At 58.7% G+C, this 22,550-nt stretch overlaps 1 protein-coding gene across 1 annotated transcript in view; it reads left to right on the top strand.

The window, feature by feature from the left end:
- Nucleotides 1-210: 210 nt before the first annotated feature.
- Nucleotides 211-22,550, top strand: part of SLC6A17 (solute carrier family 6 member 17) — a 38,883-nt gene continuing 16,543 nt past the window's right edge. Inside the window, exons 1-6 of the mRNA XM_037152553.2 lie at nucleotides 211-529; nucleotides 14,695-15,066; nucleotides 17,766-17,923; nucleotides 19,515-19,641; nucleotides 20,375-20,556; nucleotides 21,979-22,089. Coding sequence (XP_037008448.2) covers nucleotides 14,781-15,066; nucleotides 17,766-17,923; nucleotides 19,515-19,641; nucleotides 20,375-20,556; nucleotides 21,979-22,089 — 864 coding nt within the window. The 5' untranslated portion in view covers nucleotides 211-529; nucleotides 14,695-14,780. The remainder of the gene's footprint in view (nucleotides 530-14,694; nucleotides 15,067-17,765; nucleotides 17,924-19,514; nucleotides 19,642-20,374; nucleotides 20,557-21,978; nucleotides 22,090-22,550) is intronic.

The raw sequence follows: 22,550 nt of genomic DNA, 5'->3' as shown, positions 1-22,550 counted from the left end.
TGTCTCTCCTCCTGCCCACTCCCCTCCCCTCCACCTGCGTCGGCCATCAGAGCCTCGCTTGCAGCCCCAAAGCCTCGCATTGACGCGGGCCCGCGCGTGAGTCAAGCCTGCGTCACGGCGCCCCGCCGCCAGGGTGGCCTTTCGGAAAGCGAGGGAACAGCGCGCGCTGCGCTCCGCCCAGCTTCGTTCCGCTCCGCAGAGCCCGGCGTGACCAGGACGAAGGGAGGGTGGTACTAGGCTCCGGCTTGTGCAACCCCGCGCGCTCCCTCTACCGCTGCACCTGGGTTCCCGGACCGCTCCCTGGAGCACTGAGCGAGCCTGGGGCGGGAGCTGAGCCGGGACCAGCGGTGAGGGAGGGAGCGAGAAGCGAGAAGAGTCGCAGACGCGCCTCCGGGTCCCCTCCCAGCCCCTGCCCGTCGCAGCCGGACTCCAGCTGACTGTGGGAGGGGCCGTGAGCCACCCGTCGGGGGCCGCAGGTGGTCCACAGGAGTGCAGGGGTCCAGTCCGCGCAACGGTCCACACGGGACAGGTGAGTCGCGGGCCGCGCCCTGCCTGGCTTTGCCAGGTCAGACACCGCAACTTTAGCTGCTCCGGCCCCGCCCCAGCAAGGAAGGCCTAAGAACCCGGGTGCGAGGCGGTACTGCTCTAGTATCCGCCGGGCTCTGCGCGGGCCCGGGCTCCTCCCGCCTTTCCTGCCTCCGTTGCCTGGCGACGGAGCTCCGGGGCCGCGCTCCTCCGGCGTTTCGGGGGTGCCTAGCGCCGTACTCAAGAGTTGGACACCTGACGCCACCTTCCGGGGCCCTAATGGGCCCGAGAACTCCGGAGGAAATGGGGCAGACTTGCAGAGACAAGCGCCCGGGGTTAGCCGGGAGGAGGCCCAGCGGGTCTCCCCACCTGGAGCTGCGCGTCCAGCGCGCAGTTCCCGCGGGGAGGCATCTGCGCGGCTGGAGACCCCCACGGAGCCGCTAGGCTTCAGGCCCGTGACCTTGACAGTATCATTGGCAGGAGAAGCAGAGCTTTCATGACCGAGATGAATATTTAATCCCCAGTTCTGGGGCTGGTCTTCGCTGAATTCGGAGCCAGCGGGAAGCCTCTCCTCCCTCAAGGGCAGCGCATCTGGGAGCGGAATGGCGGAGATGGGGAACGTGCGCGGGGTACCCGTCTGGAGGGGGCGCCGTCTCGGGAGAGAGGCCTCTGCCACGTTTATACCTGTGCGCACGGGCTCGGCTCTCTAGCGATGCTCGCAGTACTCCAGGGGCGCTGCTGCCGGAAGGAAACCTGGTGTCTCCTTTTAAAGCCCAAACAGCCTCTCCGGGCTCCAAGTGTCAGAAACCCGAGGTCACTCGACTTAGAGGACCCAGTCTCTGCCAAGAGGTATTAAAAAAAATTGATCCCACTCCTCTTTCCTTCGGCAAATATTATAATGAATTCTTTGGATTAGGACATTTCTAACTGGAGCTATATTTGGGGCAATTCAGCTGTGAACACGAGGCAGGTGGGGTTGGGGAGATCTTTTGAGGGCACTGGCCCTTCTTAACAGGAACTTCTAGAAACTAAGAAGATCCTGTAATGGCCCCCCAAAAAATCAATCCAAACTTTAGTTAGGCCCCGTTAGGCTGTGCAGGGCACACAGATGGACACCCGTGCGTCTGGAGGACATGGTCAGAGTGTGTGCAGGTTAGCCTCGGGGGGCTTCCTGTGTCTCAGGCCGAGCTTATATTATCAGAGGTCCGGTGAGGTGGACCCAGCACTGGACAGGAAGGGCTTCGAGGTCACGCTGGTCGTCCTTGGCTGTGGCCCATCCGTGGGGACCATCAGAGGCTCCGGCTCCTCTGCTGGCTCTTTCTCAAATGGAGCAGCTGTGGCTAAGTAGGTGGTGAGCGTCCGTGAATCCCTAGCCTGGAGGTGACTCAGTGCAGGAGGCAAGTCGTGCTGCTTGGAGTGAGCCGGCTTGGCCTGAGTCACACTTGGAATTGCCTCCGCTGCTTGTGAGCTGAATGGAGTTCGGTACCAGGACCAGTGAGTGGGTATAGCCGGCGTTGGGGGCCCCTGACGCTGGCATCGGGGGTGGGCAAGTCCTCAGGGGGAGCTAAGCGGAGCTCAGGCTTCCTGGATCCTGGGCAAGGGTCCTTGGATGCTGAGCCCTGGGAAGGGCAAGCAGGGCCAGGGTAGGGGTGAGGAGAAGGCTTGTGGTTGTGCTCAGACGGCCCGGTGCTCCGCCACGTGCCAGGAGGGTGACCTTGGGTGAGTCTCTTTACCTCCGGAGCCTGGGCTTCCTGGGTGGAAAACCAGGGATGCCTGAGGTGCCTTTGCCGCAGGCTCATTTTGAGCCCAGAGCGGTCAGGTAGCAGATGCGCCAGACAGGTAGCAGATGCCCCGTCGTCGTTCAATGTGATTTCCCCACCTCTTTCTTCTTGGACCTTAACCAGAAGCATTCTTTCTCTCCTGCCTTTGCTCCTTGGTGGGAGAGGGGGTGGAGACAAAAGGAAGTGACAGGCTTCACCCCTGGTTGAGAAGGACCCCGTTGCTCAGCTGCAAACTGACTTACTTCTGACCCTTATTTCTCCCCAGGAGACCCTGAACGGGGAAGCCTGAGGAAGGGCCCAGCTGTGGGGGAGGGGCGGCAAGGCTGAGCTGGGTCTGCAGGCGCCCTGGGCCGGCTGCAGTGGCTGCCACAGAGACCTCGACTCCTGAGCGTTGTTCATGGCTGTGGTCTGGCCCTTTGATCTGGTCTTGCCATCCTGCTCCCCACCTGTCCCATCTGTAGTGGAGTGGGAAGCTGCAAGACCGCTGTCTAGGAGAGGTGAGGCTGGCCTTTCCCGAGAGGGAAGGAAGCGTCCCGGGCCCCTGGCTTCCTCCTCTGGAGTGTGTCTAGACTGGGTGCTGAATGTGTTTCCTCAAGAGTGGAGGACATAAGGGGATCCCCGGGGCAGCAAGGAAGGCCCTGCTGACCCAGGGCACTCCACTTTGCTCCTGGAAACACGTGTATGTGTTTGCACACATGTGGGGGGGCTGTGCACCCTGGAAATCAATGCCCTTCCTGGGCGATGTGGCAAACTCCAAGGGTGCTAGAGACAGAGATGAGAGGATTCTGAGAAGCAGGCTTCTCTCCCTGGGCACCTTCCCTTCTCTCAGGCCCCTTTCCTGTCTGGCTGAGCTGCAGGAGCACAATTCATCACTAATCCCTTTAAAGCTGTTAAGATAAGCAGCAAAATACTTTAAAGGGAAGATGAATTTGGGCCTTTTTTCCCCCCCTACAACCAGGTCTGAGTTATCACTCACTCCCAGGCTGGGCTGCAAGAAGTCTTCACCGCCACACATCTGGAGCACTGGGGTAGGAAAGAGAAAATGGTCACGCAGCCCCTGCAAGTCTCACATGGGCCTCCCTCAGCCGGTGTCCTCCACATTCCAAGGACAAAAGAACAGTCCCACGGGCAGAGCCGCATTAGCGCACTCTCCCGCACTTGGGACGGAGAACTGTGGGGAAATGCCTGCTTCGTGAGCTCTGAGGAGGGGCGGTGCAGTTCTGGGGTCTAACAGCTCACGCCACGCTTGGCACCCAGCGCTAATATCCAGGTTTTCACGGAGGCTTCCACGCTGTGCTAAGTGCTTTATTCCTACACCATCTTGTTTAATCTTCACTCCATCCCAGGAGACAGATACTGCACTCGGCAGTTTTGAAGATGTGGGACTTGAGGTTCAGTGAGGTTAAATAACTTGGTCAAGGTCACCCAAGAGGCGAGTGGCAGCCTGAGAGTTTGAACTCCGGTCTGTCAGGTTCCAAACTTTGGGCTCTTGACGATGATGTGCCGTGTCTCCATCCTTTATACCCGTTTGCCGGCCCCAGGCATTTACCCACACGAGGTTGTCTAAGCTTGTGGGTCTGAGCCCGGAGAAAGGAGACAGTGAGCCCCCAGCAGTGGGAAGTTGGTACAGAATGAAGAGACCTCCACTCGAAAGATTTGGGGAATGAAGTCCGTGGTTCCAGGTGGGTTGGAATCCATCTGGAAGAAGGTTCCGGGCTGTGTCTGGGGGCTTTGTTGTCACCTCTGTGTTTCTCTCCCCGACTTCTCACCGCCCCCGCCCCCACCTCATTTCCTCAGTTTGCCCAGGTCTGGGGTTGGTGCTGGAGCAGCAAGCGGAAGACTCGGAGAGCAGGCTGGGGGTTGCGGGAGGGTTTTTGCATCTGCAGTCAGGTGGGAACTCTAGTGTGTCAAGTTTCTCTGCTGGAGAGTGGGAGGCAGGGACCTGGCACAGCCGTTCCTGGTGAGGTCCTGGGAAGGAGCTGCGAACGGAGCTGCAGGGGCATCTACAGCAGCTGCGAAGGAACGCGTCAGCCGCTCAGAGGGACGCTGCTTGTGTCCTCGGCTCCCCCCCTGCAGAGCCCACCCTCCTCGCCTTCAGGGCTCTGCTGCTTTGCGTCCTTGGCAGTTTTGGGAAACTTGGCTTGTGCTTCTCTCCATCTCTTCTCTCTCTGAAAAATAAATCACCCTGACGGAGGAACAGGCCCACACTGCCGTGGCCTGCCCGGCACCTCCAAACCACCCGTGATCTGGGCGGGAAGTTCCCGAACGTGAGGGTGGATAGTTGCGCCGGAAGCATTAATGTTGCCCCCACTCCCAAGGATACAAGGCATTCTTCCCAGACACCCCTGCCCCCCAGGAAGCCATTTTGTGGACATGGAGCCCCTCGATAATCCCGCTCCCCACCCCAGCATGAGTCATTTAAAAATATAAACATCGTGCATCTATGAATAAGTCCAGGTATGAAAAAACATAATTAGATATTCATAGCATACAGGCAACTCGTGAGAACAGAAGCTCAGGCGCAAGCTGGATTGCTGGATGGCATTATTCTCACGTTCAGAACCAGGTACATTCCTTAGGGAATGGTTCTGGGTCAAGCGAGTCCTGGGCAGCCCGAGTCCCCAGCCTGGGAGGTGAGATGCAGGCCTGTTTGCTCTGTGGCCCCTCGGGCAAGCATAGGGCCAGAGCAGATCAGGTCCCTGCTCCCCAGCCTGGGGTCACCTCGCAAGCTGTGCTGATCCCACCCAGCTGCCACCCTGCCTCCCAGAGCCGACTCAGGGCTCACTGGAAGATAAGTTGCCTCTCGCTATAGTCCATCATTTCTAACTGCTGGTTTAATTAGAATTTCTGCTGGATTCTGTGCACCAATAATTTGCCACCTATTTCAGCTGCAGACAGAATTCATTGGTGCACACCCCAAATTCCTGCTGCTTGCACCATCCCTTTAATTACAAGACACCTGGGCTCCTGTGGGTTTAAATCCCACTCTAGGTGGGGAGTGCTGTTTGATAATGCTACCTTTCAGGAGATGCGGACCCACCTGGCGGAGAGGCTTCCTCAGGTGTATCCAGGTGAATATGCAGTGAGGACACAGACTTCTTCCTTCTCCATGTGTCTACAGGACAGAGCGGGGGGTTCTCTTGCGCTAGGCGACGTAGACTGGCTCCCAGGGTGGCCTGGTGGGCGCTGTCCACGGTCCTGGCATGCCGCTGAGATACCCTGCCAGCTGGTCACTTGGGGACTCCTTTAGAATAGCTGGGAGAAATTTCCTCGACCTGCTCCCCAAATTGCATTATGTCGTTGGCTTTGGCAAAGGAGCCGGCCAGCCGAGGGGGCTCCTGACCTCAGGGAGAGATGGTGGAGGTCAGGCTTGCCCCACTGTCGGCTTGCTGGATGAGACTCAGGCGAACGCTTCGTGATGGGGCTTGGTACCTTGGGGAACTTCCTAACTGGTGCCACAGGTGGGTGGCACGTGGCCCAATAGGCAGGATTCCTTCATCCTTTGGAGTAGCCGGGAGCTGCCTGGGGTGCCGGAGCCCCCTCCAGGTGCCCCGCTGTGCCCCACCAGTCTGCTTCTCTCTGTGGGTCAAATATGCATGCAAAAGACTGGGAAGCTCTCGTGTATTGGGAAGAACGTGGGCTGCAGAGTTTGGGAGACCATGGTTCGAATCCCCATTTCCCCCCATTCATGGTGAGTCATGTTTTTAATTTTTTTAATCCTCACCTGAGGATATGTTTATTGATTTTAGAGAGAGGGGGCAGAGGGGGAGAGAGAGAAACATCAATCAGTTGCCTGTCTCATGCACCCCGACCCGGGAATTGAACCTGCAGACTTTTGATGCATGGATCAATGTTTCGACCAACTGAGCCACTTGGCCAGGGCATGGCTGGGCAACCCTGTACCCGATAGTTATCTTGCCCCGCTTCTTTGTTTGTAAAATGAGAATAACAGTTCACCCCAAGTCGGTGGGGGATAAATAACATATGTAAGCATAGTAGGACCTCAAAGATGCCTGCTCCCTGTCCTGTGTCCTGGGACCGGTCCTGATAGGAGCACTTTTCTGCCCAGCCCTTCACAAATCTGCCCCCAAGGCTGGCGAGGGAGCAGACAGACGTTTCTGGTTCTCAGGAAAGAGACATCATGGTGGGCTGTAATTAAGGGTTCCTCGCCACTGTTTCTTCAAGTGCCCTTCAGCGGCCGGGTGGGTAACTCAGGTAATTGGACACCCCGGGCTCCCTCTGTTTTGCTGTCTCTCTGAGACAAGAGAAAAGAAGTGGCTTTCAGGAAATCCAGGTCAGAGGATCTGGACAGAGGATCCATCTGTCACCACCCAGGGTCTCCTGTGAGGGAGAGAAGGAGAGTGAGGCCTTCACTTGTCACTCCTGACAAGTGACGTTTTATTTTCACATCTGATTTTTAAAAATATTCTGGTTTCCAAATTGGGACAGTCTACCTGTGGGCGCCCTGGCGTGCCCTTCAGTGCCCTTGAGTCATCCGTTTACCTCTCTCATCTGACAGCCTGGCCCCGGGTCACCATCCTCTCTCACCCACTGTCCCTGTCTTTTCCCATGTATGACAGGGATCCCTTTTAACACAGGTGGGTCCCCTTATTCCCCAGCCCGAGAGCTGCCAGCAGCTTTCCGTTGGCCTTGAAAGCAAACCCCCGATACATTCCGTGGCCTTCAAATCCTGCCTGCTTGGGGCTCCGGCTCGGGCCTGTCTCGGCACCTCCCACCTCTCCCTTGCTTGGCGTGCTCTAGACGTGGAGCCCCTTCTTCTTGTCCTTCTACTCATCAGATGTGCCCAGTCCTGCCTCAGGGCCTTTGCACTTCCTGTTAGCGCCGCCCTGGGTGCTTTCCCAGCGTATCCACATGGCTCCACCAGGCCTCATTCAGAGTTCCTTGCCTAATCCCCTCTGTATTGTACCATCCCTGCCTCGCTCCATCCCCTCCTACTCTCTATTGCATATTTATCTGATATCTTTATATATGTTACAGCTATAGTATATCCCTGTACACTATTAATTACATGTTTGTCTGATTTATGTGTCCCTTTGCACTAGAATATAGGTCCTACGGGGCAGGAACACTATTTGCTCGGTTCTCTGCCCCGCAAGGGCCTGGACCGTGCTTAGTGTTCAGTAAATATTTGTCGAGGAAGGAGTGGGGGGGGGGCGGATATGGAGAGGGATTTTCAGAATCCCGTATTTACTCTTCAGCAGAATCTCTAGTTCACAGGGTCCGGGCTCCATTCTCCTTCAGCCCACGAGGAAAGCGGGTGCTCCATTGGAGCCCTGAGCTCCTGCATCCTGCCACCCGCCCTGGCATCCTCAGGTACCTGCTGTTGTGCCACGTCAGTGCCAGGACACCTGGGGACAGTGGGTGGGCACACCTCTGTTCCTGGTTGAGCCCACTCCCCCATGTTCTCACATGAACCTGGCACTGATCTGTGGCGTGTCCCCTGTGTGATCTCATTTTATCCCCACGCCTCCCTGTGAGGTCGGAGACCCATTCCCATCATTTCAGGGCCAGGAGCTGAAACCGAGAGAGGTTGTGTGCTTTCCCGAAGACTCACGGCCAGTCAGAGGCCCCAGGACTCCAACCCAGGTTTCCCAGGTCCAAAGCCCATGACCCTTCTGTGACAGCGTTCTGGTTTTGGAGTCAGACGGTTGGTGGGGACCCAAGGCCTCCAATTCCCGACTGTGTACCTCGTTGCGTCAATTCCAAGATGCATACTTGCGTGTGTTCTTAAAGTCAGGACGTGACGCACAATCAACAGCCAATCAGATTGGCTGTTGGTCAGGAGGCTGTGGGACCCTAGTTGGGTGAAAACCTTCCATTGGCCCTTTCCAGTAAGTTCCAGAAAGTACCAGCATCAACGGGCCTGCAGGTCAGTGGAACGTAGGTCGTCCACCCCTCTGAGCCTCTGCTTGTTCGTTTGTTGATGGCACGATACCGGTACCGACCTCACACCGTTGGTGGAGGGTTAAAGCAGGTGACGGCCGCTGCGGCGTCCACCCTCAGGAGATGCCACCTGCATGCCGCTGTTGCCAGTGTCGCCGTCACCACACCGGCTGTGCCGTCGGGAGTTCCCCCAGCACCTAAACTCCAGCACGAGGTCATGAGCCCGTGGGGAGGCCGTGGTGCTGGCCTCGCTGCCTCCCCACCAGGCATGCATTTCCCCCACGTGAAGTGGTGAAACTGAACCAAAAGACTGGGCTGGCACTGGCCCGCCCACGTTTTCCGGTGCCGGTTCCTGCCCCCACCCCTCCAGACCATCTGCCCGTTTTCTGGCTTCCCTTCCTCTTGACGGAGAAACCAAAATACCGACTGCTGAGAACACGCAGGGACATGGGATGGGAAGGCGAGCTGTTGTTTGGGCCTGTCCCCCAGCCCCTGGGATACTCGGGGCTGAGCCTGTGCACATCGGGTGCTTGTTTCTCAGCGGGGAGGATGGATGCTGTCTACAAAGTGCAGAAAGTGGGGCGGAGAAGAGTAGCTCCTTCTGTGAGTCAGAAGCCCGCAGTCAGTGAGCAGGAGTCAGGCCTTAGCTTTGAACTGCCGCTCGGGGCATCCGTGGGCATCTGGTATTCCTGGGATCAGACTATCGCAGCCGCAAACGGGAACAAAGTTGAAGCTGGGAATGACATCAGCCTCTAGAAAAGTTGGGGAGCTCAAGCATCAGGTCATCAATTCGCTCGTTCAGTTCATTCATATCATTTCCTGAGTATGTGTCATAGTAAGACACCAGGACGTGGCCTTGCGGAAGCAAGGGTGGTTTCAGACCCCGTAAATCTGTGAAGCGGAGCGAGAGGTGACCGATCCGTTTATTTGGCTTCTCAATCAGCCTTTCATTCTCTTTCCCCTTCCATCCATGTGGTAACCAGACACAGTCGGTAGGTAAGCCCTGTTCCCTGTTTTGCAGATGCATAAGGAACAGAAAGCAGGCTTCCAAGTCCCGGGGTCCCCCCACGTGTGCGTTGGGGCTCTGCTCCCTCAGAGCCCCCCACCCCAGCTGGGCGTGCAGCTGTCCTGGAGGTTCAGCCCCCCAGGCCTCCCTCTTTGTTTCAGAGAGAAAGGCAGGGGGTAGGTTGCACCATCGGTGGCAGCAGGTGGTTCTTGGGAAGGCAGAGACCCTGGGACATTCATTAAGTGCCACATTCCGTCCTGTATGGGCCGGGCATGGCACTCAGGAAAGGAATCAGCCACAGCAACCACCAGCTGTATGAGAAAGCCAGATGGTGAAAGCCCAGAAGAGTATTCCAAGGGGCGGGCTGGGAAGGGGAGAGAAAGGACATTCATTCTCACTTAGGGGTGGCAGACGGCCTTGTGGAGGCCGGGCGGTGGACTTGGAGCCGCGCTTCCAAAGACGGGAGGCTTCAGTAGACAGAGCACGGGGCAGGGTTCACGCAGCGGGAGTGGGGGGCGGGTGGGGGCCCCGAGAGGAGCTGTAAATGCCACAGCAGGTCGGTGCCGGGCCATGTGGCATTTCAAGAAGCTGCCTCCGAAGGCCTAGAAGAGAAGGGTGCTGGGAGCCTGCTGCCGGTGTCCAGCAGAGGGAGGGTCTGGACAGGAGATGAGGGCTGGGAAAGAGGGCCAGTCTGGACTCGTCAGTAGGACTCAGTGACTCGGATGGAGCATGCAGGATGGAGAGAGAGGTCGAGAATGGTGCTCGTGTCCCGCCCTGGGTGTCCCGGGCGAGGAAACCCGAGGACGGCAGCCACCCGGTCAAGGCCAGGGCCTGCCGCAGCAGCGTGCTCCAGGTGACTGCCCGAGGTTTCAGTCAAACAGTTAAAAATAATTTGGAGGACAATTTGTGTCTCTGATCACAGTGACCTGTTTTGGGCTCCGTGGAAGCCCCAAAGCTCTGAGGTAATTAGGAGAGTTCGTCGGGGCCCGAGTGGCTTGTCACGTGGAAATCAGGAAGCTGACAAGTTCTCTGGGAGAGAGGGCCCCAGCTTTGCTTCCTTCTTAGCTCGGGTTAGTCTCCGATGGGACCTTGTTTGAGGGCCTGGGGGCCTGGGGGTTCTTCACTGCCCGGCTTCCCTGATGCAGAGGTTTGCACTTAAAAACGCAGAGCACTCTTTCCAGAGCCGAGGGGCCGGAGGGCAGCCAGCTGGGCCCGCCCCATGGGGTTCGGGGTCTGCGGCCACCTTGGCTGCCTGCTTTCCCAAAGACGTGGCCTCTCCACTCAACTCCCCAGGGGTCCGACTTGGAAAATAAGTGGCTCCCTTGAGTTACAGAGTACGATCTTTTCAAGGGAGAGACCCCCGACCCCAGGAGGCGGCTCAGAGGATGCTGGCGACCTGGGGCGGAGGGGCTCCCATTCGGCCTGGTCTGGGGTGAGCAGACACCCCACACCACTTGAGGTGCTGGCTGAGAGCTGTGCTTGAAAAGTCAGCCTGAAGCCCTCCGCCCCCAGATAGATGTTTTTCCCTGTCTGTCTCCTAGTCGGTGTTTTTTTAATCTTTTTAGCAAGATGCACAGTTTGGTGGCTGAGTCCTGCCTCCCTCACGTGTGTGCCTCTGAGCTGTGAGCCGCATGGTTGCTAGGTGACGGGCTTCCTGGCCCTCCAGCCCCTCTGCATTGTGCTTGGAGTGATGGACGCGTCCCTTTCAGAGAATGCCATGGAACGGCACCTCACGTGTTGCTCCCAAAAGCAACCTCTCAACCCACCCACCTACCCCTGGGGGGAATTCCAGTACAGCTGGGGTGGCTGTCCAAGTGTCCCCGACACCCCAGCAAGCCCTCAGGGGGTGAGGGTGGTGTGATAGACAGGCTCAAGAGCCTGCTGCAGCTAGAACCTGGGGCACGCCAGGCCTCCCTGTCTCCCGTGTGCATGGGGGCACTCCCTGGATATATGCAGAGCTGAAGGGGCCTCAGATGTCACCCAGACCACCCTGTTTCACACACAGGGAAACTGAGGCCCCAAAGATCAGGACCACTGTGCCAGTTTGCCAGATTGTGTGGTTGGTTGGTGGCGGGTCAGGCCCAGAAACTCATCGACCTTCTTATACCTGAATCGTGACTGGCTCCTTTCTTGGGTCCTTTGCTGACCCTGGTGCTTGTCCCAGGTCATGCTTTGGGGTCATTGGCAGCGTACACGGTGGATTCCCGGTGCTGGTCTGAAAGCCGACCTTCGCCAGCACGGGGACTCCAGGTGGTGGGTGGGGTGGGGAGGGAGGGTTGTTTCCGGCTGCTGCTGGCACCACCTTCCCTTTAAAGTCACAGAGAAGCCCTGGCTGATGTTGCTCAGTGGATTGAGCACTGGCCTGCGAACCAGACAATCGCGGTTCGATTCCCAGTCAGGGCACATGCCTGGGTTGCAGGCCGGTTCCCTGCAGGCCAGTCCCCAGCAGGGGACGCACGAAAGGCTACTATACATTGATGTTTCTCTCCCTCTCTCCTTCCCTTCCCCTCTAAAGATAAACAAATAAAATCTTTAAATAAAAATAACGTCACGGAGAGAGCACCGGAGTGAGGAGACCCACGGGCTGTGCCTGCCTTCCCTGTTCTAGGTTCATGGGACTTGTCTGGTCCCTGCACTCGTCCAGCAGTGCAGGGAATTCATGCTGGTAGAAGCGCCAGGCACCAAAGAAAGAAGGCATCGAAGGGCCAGTGGTGGTACTTGCTGTAGACAGAGCACAGGGTGGGCTGCAGGGCTGGGGCCTGGAGGGCTGCCATTTTATGGTCCGGAAAGGCATCCCTGAGGAGGGGACATTTGAGCAGAGGCACTCAGGGGATGAATGAATGAATGAAAGCCATGTGAGCGCTCAAACCCGGGCCTGTCTGGCTTCAAAGCCCCCGCTCCCCCCATCGTCTTCGCCACCACCGCCTTCACTCCATGCTCGTCCCTGAGGGTCTGGCCCAGCACCTTTGGGCTGTTGCCGCACTCTCTCTGGGCCTCTGTTGCCTCCCATGTAAACTGAGGTTGGTGCTAGGGTCCCCCGGGCCTTCACACTTTAAGTGTCAGAGTCAGGGGTTGTCACCTGAGCACAGTCGCTGAGCCCAGAAGGTTCCAGCCGTGACCGCGGCCCAGCCCCGAGCCTCAGCCTGCATAGTGAAGCTAGCACGCTGTGTCCCGCTGCAGAGCTTTCAGTCCAGGTGCTGGGAGGCCCCTGGGCCCCACCCTGCAGTGCAGGGCGCTCCATCAGGGTGAGGCCAGTGCCGTCTGGGGAGAAAGAAGCCGTTGCTGTTGCACCGTTTCCTGTGATGCTGCCGTGGTATCTCGGGCTTTACCACAGCCTGCTGATTTTGTCCTTGAGTCCTCCTAGTTGAAAGTGAAGCGTCCCCCCCCCCATGTTGGCGACCAGAGCTGCCACTCACAGAGCTGTGTATGGAGTCAGCAGCGAGATAAATTCTGCAGACTTGCGGAATCCCCCTTGCTTTTCTCCCGTTGTGGCAGGATGCACAGTAAATCAAACCTAATGCGCTGCAGGTCACTCTGATCAGATCCCGCTGCAGCCGCAACGCTGGAGACGAGCTCTGCGCTGAGGCGCCCCACCCACGTGGTCTCCAGCAGACCCCGACCCTTCTCTCCAGTCCAGTGTTAATAAAAATTCTCCACGTCAGCTGTAGGAGAGGCGAGAAAGCTAGACCTGGGCCATTGCAGGCACCTTAGGTTCACTTCCTTTCAGTGCCCTGGGGATGGGGACCTGCTGTTGCTGGGGGCGGGGGAGGGGCTCATCCTGGAAGCCCTGCAAGAACAGGGGCCTCCCCAGTGCTAGGGCCCTGGGGCGTCATTTGCCTGTGCAGCAGCCCAGGGAAGGCTAGGGCTGGAGGGCCCTCCCACACATAATCCCTCCTTGGGACACTTCCAGGACACAGTGGGGCAGTCAGCTGACCCACTGTGGAGTCCCAACACAGAGAGCTGCATTTCTTCTAGGGAATTCTGGAGTCTTCTAGGCAGGTGGCTCTGTCCTGGTCACTCCAAAGCCCAAGACCCTGACTGTTCCTGAGGTGGCAGGGGGCAGTCACTAAGGACTCACCCTCCCCCTTGGATGAAGAGGACAGGGAAGTGTCACCTGCTGATGTGGCCCAAGCCCTCGCCTGGGAGGGTTGGCTAACCCCACATTCAGCGTGGATAGTCGTCCCCATCTGCCGGGTCTCCCTGCTTCCTCAGCAGGATCTGGCTGGCCAGGTCCCCTCGAAGGGCAGTCTTTGCTGGAGTCAGCTAAAAGGTCTGGGTCAAGCCCAGCGGGGAGGGCAGCTGGGCACGCTTGTGCTGTGCCGTGCCCTGGCCTGTCCAAGGACAACAGACAGGAGCCAGCTTCCAGAGGCAGTGAGTCGCTTAGTTAAGTAATGACAGAGCCGGCTGTTTACATCCCCAGAAAGACGCAGGGCACCTGCAGGCCAGGTATCCGTGGGTTTAATTTACAGTTCTCTGATCTCCCCCTGTGCAGAGGTGTTTTCAAATAGAGCAGAATGCTGGGTCCTTCGAAGGGCTCACTTGCTGGGGGGTTTATTTGTGTACAGGGAAGCAGGGAAGATGGACGAGGAGTGGCGGGGAAGGTGCCGCCTCCCCGGCCCCCCACCCCTGGGGAGCAGACAGTGTCTGCTTCAGAACTGTCCCTGAAGGATGGAGGGCCGGCTGTTGGCTGCGGTGGCCCTCAGATAATGTCATCGGTGAGCGATGACCCAGGATTTGTTGGCACCGAGCACACACCTCCAGGGCTCTGGTGTCGGAACCCTGAGCCTGCCCAGCGCTCCTACCTGGGGGTGAGGGGGCCACAGGGACTGGCGTCCAGGGGCCCCATGGTGAGAAGGATAGCACCCCCCACTCCCATGTTACTGTTCCTTTCAATCACCTGGGGATCCTGCAAAAGTACAGAGAAGGGCTGAGCAGGGCTGGAGTGATCCTGACACTGCATTTCTAACCAGCCCCGGTGGTGCCTCGGGCCCACGGTGGCGTTTTGAGTGGAAGGACCCTCAAGAAGGCAGCCGCTGGCTTCCCTGGGTCCCACCAGATGCTTTAGGCTCATGAGAACCAGAGGACTTGGCCTTGGCCTTGCCACAACCTGCTCAACCCTGGGAGCCGATGGCAGTGGGGCCCCCACACAATCAGTCGTGAGCACTTGGATCTGCTCTGATGAGAGAGAACGAGGCTCCGTGGACGACCTTGGGTTTGGGTTTGGTGTCTGCTGTGGCCTCTTCTGCCTCGTTAGATTTGCCCTCTACTGATGCTCAGTTAAGGCCTGGGGGGGAACTGAGTCTGCAGACCTCGGGCTCCTCAGTGGGCACCCCTAACGGGGAAGGAGGCCAGCTCAGTATTCCATGCCACCGACCAGCTCCGAGTGCGTGACAAGGAGTTGATTTGCCTGCGTCCACCTGAGCCTCCGGCCCCTCCGGTCTGGCCTGCTAACCCTCCCCTGCCCGCCCGGCTTCACAGGTCCCGGATGAGAAGGAGCTGACGACAGCTGAGTCCCGCCTTCTCAGCGTGCCCAGCAGCAGGCCCGTGTGGCCCCGGTGGCACCGATGCCGAAGAACAGCAAGGTGACCCAGCGCGAGCACAGCAACGAGCATGTTACGGAGTCGGTGGCCGACCTGCTGGCCCTGGAGGAGCCTGTGGACTACAAGCAAAGCATCCTGAATGTGGCAGGTGGGGTAGGCAGCAAGCAGGCGGCGGCGGAGGAGGAGCTGGACGCCGAGGACCGGCCGGCCTGGAACAGCAAGCTGCAGTACATCCTGGCCCAGATCGGCTTCTCCGTGGGCCTCGGCAACATCTGGAGGTTCCCCTACCTGTGCCAGAAAAACGGAGGCGGTAAGCGGCAGCCCGGCGGGCTGTGGGGTGCCCTGCAAATTGGGCTGGGCTGAGGGGTGACAAGGAACACCCCCCGCCCTAGGCAGAATTGGAACCCTTGTTGGCAGGAGCTCAGGATGACAGAGTGAGGCTCCCCAGGAATTGCTAAGCGCTGAGACCTGCTGAGATCCCGGCCAGCCTGGGTTCAAGTCCCCGTCCAGCAGTCGGCAATCTGTGGTGTAGCTTCATCTCCCTGTGCCTCTCTGTTCCTCATCCGTAAAATGGGAATAATAGTAATTCCTGCCTGACAGGATAGCTGGGAGGATGAAAGGAGGTTGACGTGAAGAATGCTGAACACGGGATCTTACACATTGTAAGGAGACACTTCTGGGCGTTATATTAAATGCATACTAGGTACCAGGCACTGTCCTAGGTACTTGCTAGATATTAGGCTGAAATGGACGAAAATGCTGATATTCGAGCATCTTGAAGCAATCAAAGCACTGGTTTCGTACGGTTCAACCATCGAATCGCCCAGCAACCCCATGTTATTATCGCCCTTATTTTAGAGGCTGCGCAACTGAGGCACAGAGAGGTTAGATGACTTGCTCAAGGTCACGCAGCTAGTGATAAAGTCAGGATTCAAGCCTGGACAGTGTGGCCCCAGGCCTAAGCATGTGATCCCCACACAGACTGCCTCGTAGGTAGGAGGGGCCCTGAGTTTGAATCCCCCTAGAAAGTCTCACTCCAGTATCACGCCCCTTCCTCTCTGGGTCTCAGCTCATCCTACTCAGCATGCACCTTGGCAGGTCAAGGCCACTTTCTTTTTCTTTTTAGAAAAAGACCATCATCTGCTCAATTTCCTAACCCTGAGTAGTGCTCCTGCTGTTCAGGGACATCAAAGGGAATCCAGGTGTATCCCTAAGTTGTATTTCCTGGGGTGGAAGAGGGTGCATTTCCCAGTGACTCCAACGAAGGTCAATACAAAAAAGTACTTCTGATTACCCAGAAATCCCGCCTACCCAGCCTGCGTTCCCCGAGTCCTCCAGTGGGCGAGGCCTCTGCCCGGCGTGAGACCCGTAAGCAAGTCAGCGCCCCGGGGCCTGGCAGAGGTGGACGGGCCTGAGCGGAGGGTGGCGGGTGGTGGGTGACGGGTGGCGGGTCCTTGCTGCAGGCCCCTCTTTGGACTGTACTCTCCTGGAGGCTTCCCTGGTTCTCTGGGGAGAGGAGAGACCCATCCAGAGAAGAAGCCAACCTCCTCCTCCGACACCCTGAAACCTACCTCCCCAAACGCCTTGCCCACCCGAGGCCACTCGGCGAGATGCAGAGCCAGCGTGGCCGTGTCCCTTCGCTGCCCCGCAGATTGCTGTTCTCTCTTCCGTCTTCCCGGCCTGAGACCTTCCCTCCTTCAGTGCCACGCCGGGGGCTGCTCGTTAGTGGCAGTGGAATCTGCGTGTGCGTGTGACTGTGTGTGTGTGTGTGTTAGTGAGCTGGAGGCTGTTGTGTGGGCTCAGTGGGCTGCCTCCCCGGAAACCTTCCCCAATGGGCTCTCTCGGCCCCTCAGCACGTGTGTGCCGAGCTGGTTCTGTGTGACATGTGTGTACATGTGCTGACATTGCCCACGTGAATCTGGAGAACCTGCCGGGAGAGCACCTGAGCCCTCTGTTGTCCTGACGTGCCCTCCCTGGGTGGGCCTGGTGTGGAGGGGCCACCGCCTGACGGTTGCCGAGGCCGGGTCTTATGCCTGGAAGGTGCCGATCCCCTGGTTTGTGGGCAGGCTGAGCACGTGCTGGGAGCATGGGGGACATTGTGTCATGTGAGGCAGAGCCGTGTGGCTGGAGGGTCTTCTGGAGACTCTCAGCTCGAAGGGTGTGGTCTGGGGTGACCAGCAGGGAACTGGTGACCGGCGCTGGCCTGACGCCACCTGACGGACAGGCAGGGCTGGGCCAGCAGCTCTGCTAACAGGACTGAGTCATTGGCACTGCTCTCCACGGGGCTGCTCGACCGTGTCCAAACGAGGTTTTAATTCTCCTGCTAAATGCCCTGTCATTTGGAAACGAGGCTGCGTGTGCAGCGAGGCCCAGGGCAGAGAGTTTCATTTATCATTTGGAATCTTTAGCGGTATCCATTCTGTCCTTAATGATCCTCCCAGCTATACCTTCCTGAACAGCTAATTTCTCTCCCGTCCCTCCCAGTGAGCTGTGGATTCACGGGCGCGCTGGTTGACCCCTCTCCCTGGAGAGCTGCTGAGCTCCGCTTCACTGGAGCTGCCTGGTCTGCTGCGTCAGCATCTGGTGCAGATGCGGGGAAGGCTTTACCTGGGGTTGGTGCCTCCAGGGGGCCCATCCCTCTGGGCTGCTGCTCCGTGGGTGGCAGGGGCTGTGAGCAGGTGTCCACAGAGTAGATCAGGAGGTGAGTGTATCTGTTGGCCTGTGGCTCGACATGCGGATTCCAAGAGGCAGGACAGTGTCTGCCTGCCTACCTGCCTGTCTGTCTTTGGGTCCAGCCTTGTAAGCGGGAGGTATTGATGCTGTATCCTTCCTTAGTGCTCCAGGTCAGGGGAGTTGAGGGGAAGGAGGGTCAAGTGTGTGTAGGTCACATGTATAAGCCAGACTGTTTCTGAGGAGCCCAAGGACCAGTGACAGCTCGAGATGACCAGAGAGGTGGGCAGGACCGCACTATGCTCCAGACACCCTGCGACACCCCTTCCTCCCCTGCAGGTGCCTACCTGGTGCCCTACCTGGTGCTGCTGATCATCATCGGGATCCCGCTCTTCTTCTTGGAGCTGGCGGTGGGCCAGAGGATCCGCCGGGGCAGCATCGGCGTGTGGCACTACGTGTGCCCCCGCCTGGGGGGCATCGGCTTCTCCAGCTGCATCGTGAGTCGTGGGCTAGCCCTGGGCACTTCCTGGGAGGCAGAGGGGCGGCTTGTGGGTACAGGGTTTGCAGACCAGAGTCCTGGGCCGGGCCAAGGGCAGGGAAGGGGGCCCTCTGAGTGAGAATTCCTCCCAGCTGGGAACTCAGGACCATGTGATTTCCTCAACCGAAAGTTGGCTCCACAGCCTGAAGCAGGATCTAAATCGGGTATGTCATTGAGGAGGAAAGGTAGGGATGTATGCACAGAGCGTCCCTGGGACACCTCTGCTGGAGCTCTCTGGGGACAAGTAGACCACTCTGGATACCCCTCTCTGCTCACCAGCCCATCAGCTTCCACGAGGGAGGCCCTTTCTCTTTCCTTGGTCAAAGAGCATTTTAACTGGGTGTACGGGCAGAGCCGGAGGGCAACCCTGACGGGACCTGCCCAGGGCAGGTAAGGCTTTGCAACAGTGGGAGGCAGGGAGACTCCTGGGTGGGGACTGTCACGAGGGCCCTTGGCTCGTCCACAGGGCCTGGCTTAGCGCTGTAGGTGGCGTCACCAAGCCTCCCTTAGGGACAGAGCCCACAGGTGTCCACGCTCACACCTGGGCTGAAAACTGGGACCTGCCTCTAGATGATGGGTCAGAGGATTCCATCGGGCGTGGCGGCAGGGCCTGCCCATCCCTGGCTCAGGCAGAGGCCGAGGCCGAGGAGGGTCTGTGCAGCCACCCCTCTCTGCCAGTGTCACCTGTGCATGGGGGACACAGCCGAGTATGGCCCCCTGCTGGGGGTCCCTGCTTAGACTGAAAGCAGCCAGTAAAGGTGGTGGGGTCCCTCTCCCTCTGTACCCCCTAAAGGGTACCGTAGGGTGTCTGCCCCTGCACGCCAGGGCACAGGTGACATCAAGGAAGCCAGGGCCCTCAGCTGTCATGCTGACTGGCAGTGGCACTGATGTATAAGACGGCCAGGTCTCCCCGGAAGGCAGAGGGGGCCTGTCGCCGTCACAGCAGCAGGTCTGTGCAGGAGAAAGCATTGCTTTCAGGATGGCGCCTTGGACCCTCGGTCAGTCCTCCCCAAGGTAGTTACCGAGCTTCCAAAACACAAGGGCTGACGGCCTCTGAGGGGTGGGCCGCAGGCAGGGCTATGGGAGAGGAGTGTCCTGAGAAAAGAGAGGGTGCAGGAAGCCAATAAGAAGCACCCAGAAAACCTCGAAAAGCGCCGCAGTCTGGGGATAGTTGACCACGGAGGCTAACACTGTGCACGCCCCCAGGGTCCCGGGGCAGCTCCGCGGCTGTGATTCTGAGGCATCAGCAAAGGATGGGGAGGTGCTTGAGAGCATCTTAGAAAAATTTCACACTGGAAAAGATTAACATGTTAAGAGTTTATTGCTTAAAGGAGAGAACTTTAATAGCAGAAACACTCTTTTCTGGATTCTTGGAATACCAGGCGAAGGGAGGGTTAGGAGGGGTCTTCGGCGCCCAGTCTCATCCCTCCTCCTCCTCCAAGGCTGTGCCTTGTGCCGTCTGCCTGGTACTGAGCCTTGGGTGGGGTGGGAGAAGGGTGGGGGAGTGCCCTGCCACCCCCATGACCTCTGCCATGAACCCTCGTTCTCAGGTCTGCCTCTTTGTTGGGCTGTATTATAATGTGATCATCGGGTGGAGCATCTTCTACTTCTTCAAGTCCTTCCAGTACCCGCTGCCCTGGAGCGAATGTCCTGTCGTCAGGAATGGGACCGTGGCAGGCAAGTACAGGACCCCCCTGAATCTGACCGGCTTGGGGCCCCAGCCAGCCCTGTCCTGGGAAGGAGCAGAGTGAGCCAAGGAGGCTTTGGCACAGCTTCGGGGCTGCACTGAGTGCTGTGTCACCTTGGATGAGACACCTGCCCTCTCTGATCCACATTGCCCCTTCAGATGCCCACTCGCCAGCCTGCCCCACAGAGTCTTATGGGGATTGAACGAACTAGTGAGTGCAGGTAAAACTCTGGGAATGGCGACTTTTCTCTGGTCGTTACCCACTACTCTGCCCTGCTCACGTACCCTCCTCTCAGGAAACGGCCTTGATTTGTGTGCTGTTTCCGTAAAAAGCTGGGCGATTCATCCCACTCATAGGCAGGTAAACTGAGGCCTGGAAACCACTCTCCCACGGTCACACCACTGATTTAACCAGGGGACGGGAACCCAGGTCATCAGCTCCCAGCTCAGGCCCTTCCCTAGGAACTAGGGGCCAGGTCTGCCTGGCCCTTCCTGCCTGGACGTGGGCAGGGCGTGGCATCAGTGGGAATTGAGGTTGATGTGCCCTGGTGCTGTCGGGAGCCCAGGCGTCCTGAGGGTCTGCCAGATGCCGGCTGATGCGGCGCAGGCCCTGCGCCTCCCTGAGGCAAGCTCCCCTGCTCCCTCGCCCACTGCTGCCCTGGTGGGGGCCCACGGGGCGGGGGTCCTGCAGCCCCGCCGCTGAGACCTCTGCTGCTGGCGCAGTGGTGGAGACCGAGTGTGAGAAGAGCTCAGCCACCACCTACTTCTGGTACCGAGAGGCCCTGGACATCTCCAACTCCATCTCCGAGAGCGGTGGCCTCAACTGGAAGATGACCCTGTGCCTCCTCGTGGCCTGGACCATTGTGGGCCTGGCAGTTGTCAAGGGCATCCAGTCCTCGGGGAAGGTGAGTTGGGAGGGGCACTGAGACCTGAGAAGTCTGAGAAAAGTAGGGAGGGCGGGGGGCTGAGAAATCTGGGTTGCCCTACACGAGGCCCTGTGTTTGGGCTTGGCCTCCGGGTGACTCAGGATGGGGACACAGGCCCCCCAAGCGTGGGATGGAGAGTCCCTGCTGCAGTATTGTCGCCTGGCCGGAGGGGGCTCCACCCAGGTCTCTGTGGGTGCAGACCAGCCGAGCCCCCCACTTCTCCCCACAGTCGGATCTCCTTCAAATAAGGGCTCATTCTGCTCTGTGTTTGTGGACTGCCTGCCGGGGCTGGAAAGGGTGTTAGGGATCCTGTTGCCCAGTCCGCTCGTTTTTCAGAAGAGGAGAATGTGGCCGAGAGAGCGGGAAGCCCCTCACCTGATCATGCGGCCAGTCCGTCCACCTCAGGGCTGGAGTTAGAGCCCTGTCTGTCTGTCTGCCTGTCTGCCTGGGGCCCCAGGCTCTTTACCAGACTTGAGGAGCAAGGAAGCCAAGCCTTGGAACAGTAGCGTGGTCTTAGCCCCCTCCCCTTCCCTCTCTGAAGGCCAAAATCATAGCCCACACTCTATGCCCCTTACCCATGTAGGGATGCATTTGATCCTCAGTGACCTTTGAGTTAGGAGTTATCGTGCCCTTCACCATTTTATAGATGAAGAGATGGCGGCAAGCCGAGGCTAAGTAAACAGTCCGAGGTCACGTGCTTCGTAAGGGGTAGAACCAGGAGAACACAGGAGGTCTGGCTGCAGACGCGGACACTCTGCAGACGTGCACGCCCCTGACCTTCACCCCACCAGGCCCGAGCGGACCCTCCGGATCCGTTTCAGTGCCGCAGACACTGTGTGCGCGTCTTCCCAGCGTGAGGCTCTGTGCTGGGCACGGGGGATGTGCAAAGGCACAAGAAACACACATGCTAGAAAATGGCACACGATTTACAACCTCGAGAGGCAGGACCTTCTTCTGATGTTTTTGCTCGGGAGCCCTGACTGTGACCTTCTGGTTGCCTTCTGTCACAGGAGCTCTGAGGACAGGGGAGATCCTCAGCGGGGGAGCCAGGGGCAGGAGAGCAGGCTTGAGAAGTGGAAAAAGTGAGGAAGGAGGAGTGAAGGGCTCCTTACCCCCTTGGTGGCCCTCAGGAGCAGGGAGGCCTCAGGCCCAGCCCAGCCAGCCCTTGAAAGGAGAAAGGCAGCCCCAGGCCCAGCCTGCTGACTCCGGCTTTTCCGTGCTCCTGTTTCTGCCTTGGCTCTAGGCCAGACATGCGGTGGGGTTGGCCCTGTGCCCAGGGGTCCCAGGGCTCTGCTTCCTGCAACTATCAGAGGAGGCCCGTGTGCCCCAGCTGTGAGCGGGGAGGGAGCCGGCAGCTGCGGGGGGGCCCTGCCCCATGGTGGGTCCCTGTCTTCTCTGCAGGTGATGTATTTCAGCTCCCTCTTCCCCTACGTGGTGCTGGCCTGCTTCCTGGTCCGGGGGCTGCTGCTGCGAGGAGCCATCGACGGCATCCTGCACATGTTCACCCCCAAGGTAGGCATCTGGCAGCCTCAGGCAGCGTCACACTCATGGGGGACCTGCTGTGTGCCAGGCCCTGGAGGGGTGCGCTGGGGGCAGAGCCTCGGCCCTGCCCTGGGCTTCCCAGGAGAAGAACATCACATTAATTTGGGTGAAATCAGAAGAAGCTTCAGGGAGGAGGTGATGTGTGAACTAAGCCTCTGGGAGCAGATAGGATTTCAGTGAGCGGCAGGACAGTGCGGTCAAAGGGACCACGTGGGCAAGAGTGTGGAAAAGCACTGGACGTGCTTGAGGCCGTGGGGGGTCAGGTTTGGCTGGGGCCCAGGGACAGGGAGTAGTGGGGCTTTCATGGGGCGCATCTGCGTCAGCAGAAACCAAGAAGATGCCTAGGAGAAAAGCTGCCCCTGGGAATCCCAGCCTGTACCCGAATCAAGGGAACAATGTCGCTATAAAGATGAGAGATCACATGGTTAGTG

This window comes from Artibeus jamaicensis, unplaced genomic scaffold (genome assembly GCF_021234435.1).
Source record: "Artibeus jamaicensis isolate MK-2021 breed Jamaican fruit bat unplaced genomic scaffold, CSHL_Jam_final scaffold_1689, whole genome shotgun sequence".
NCBI lineage: Eukaryota > Metazoa > Chordata > Mammalia > Chiroptera > Phyllostomidae > Artibeus > Artibeus jamaicensis.
Note: the sequence above shows the minus strand (reverse complement) of the source record. Positions and strands in the feature narration are given on the sequence as shown.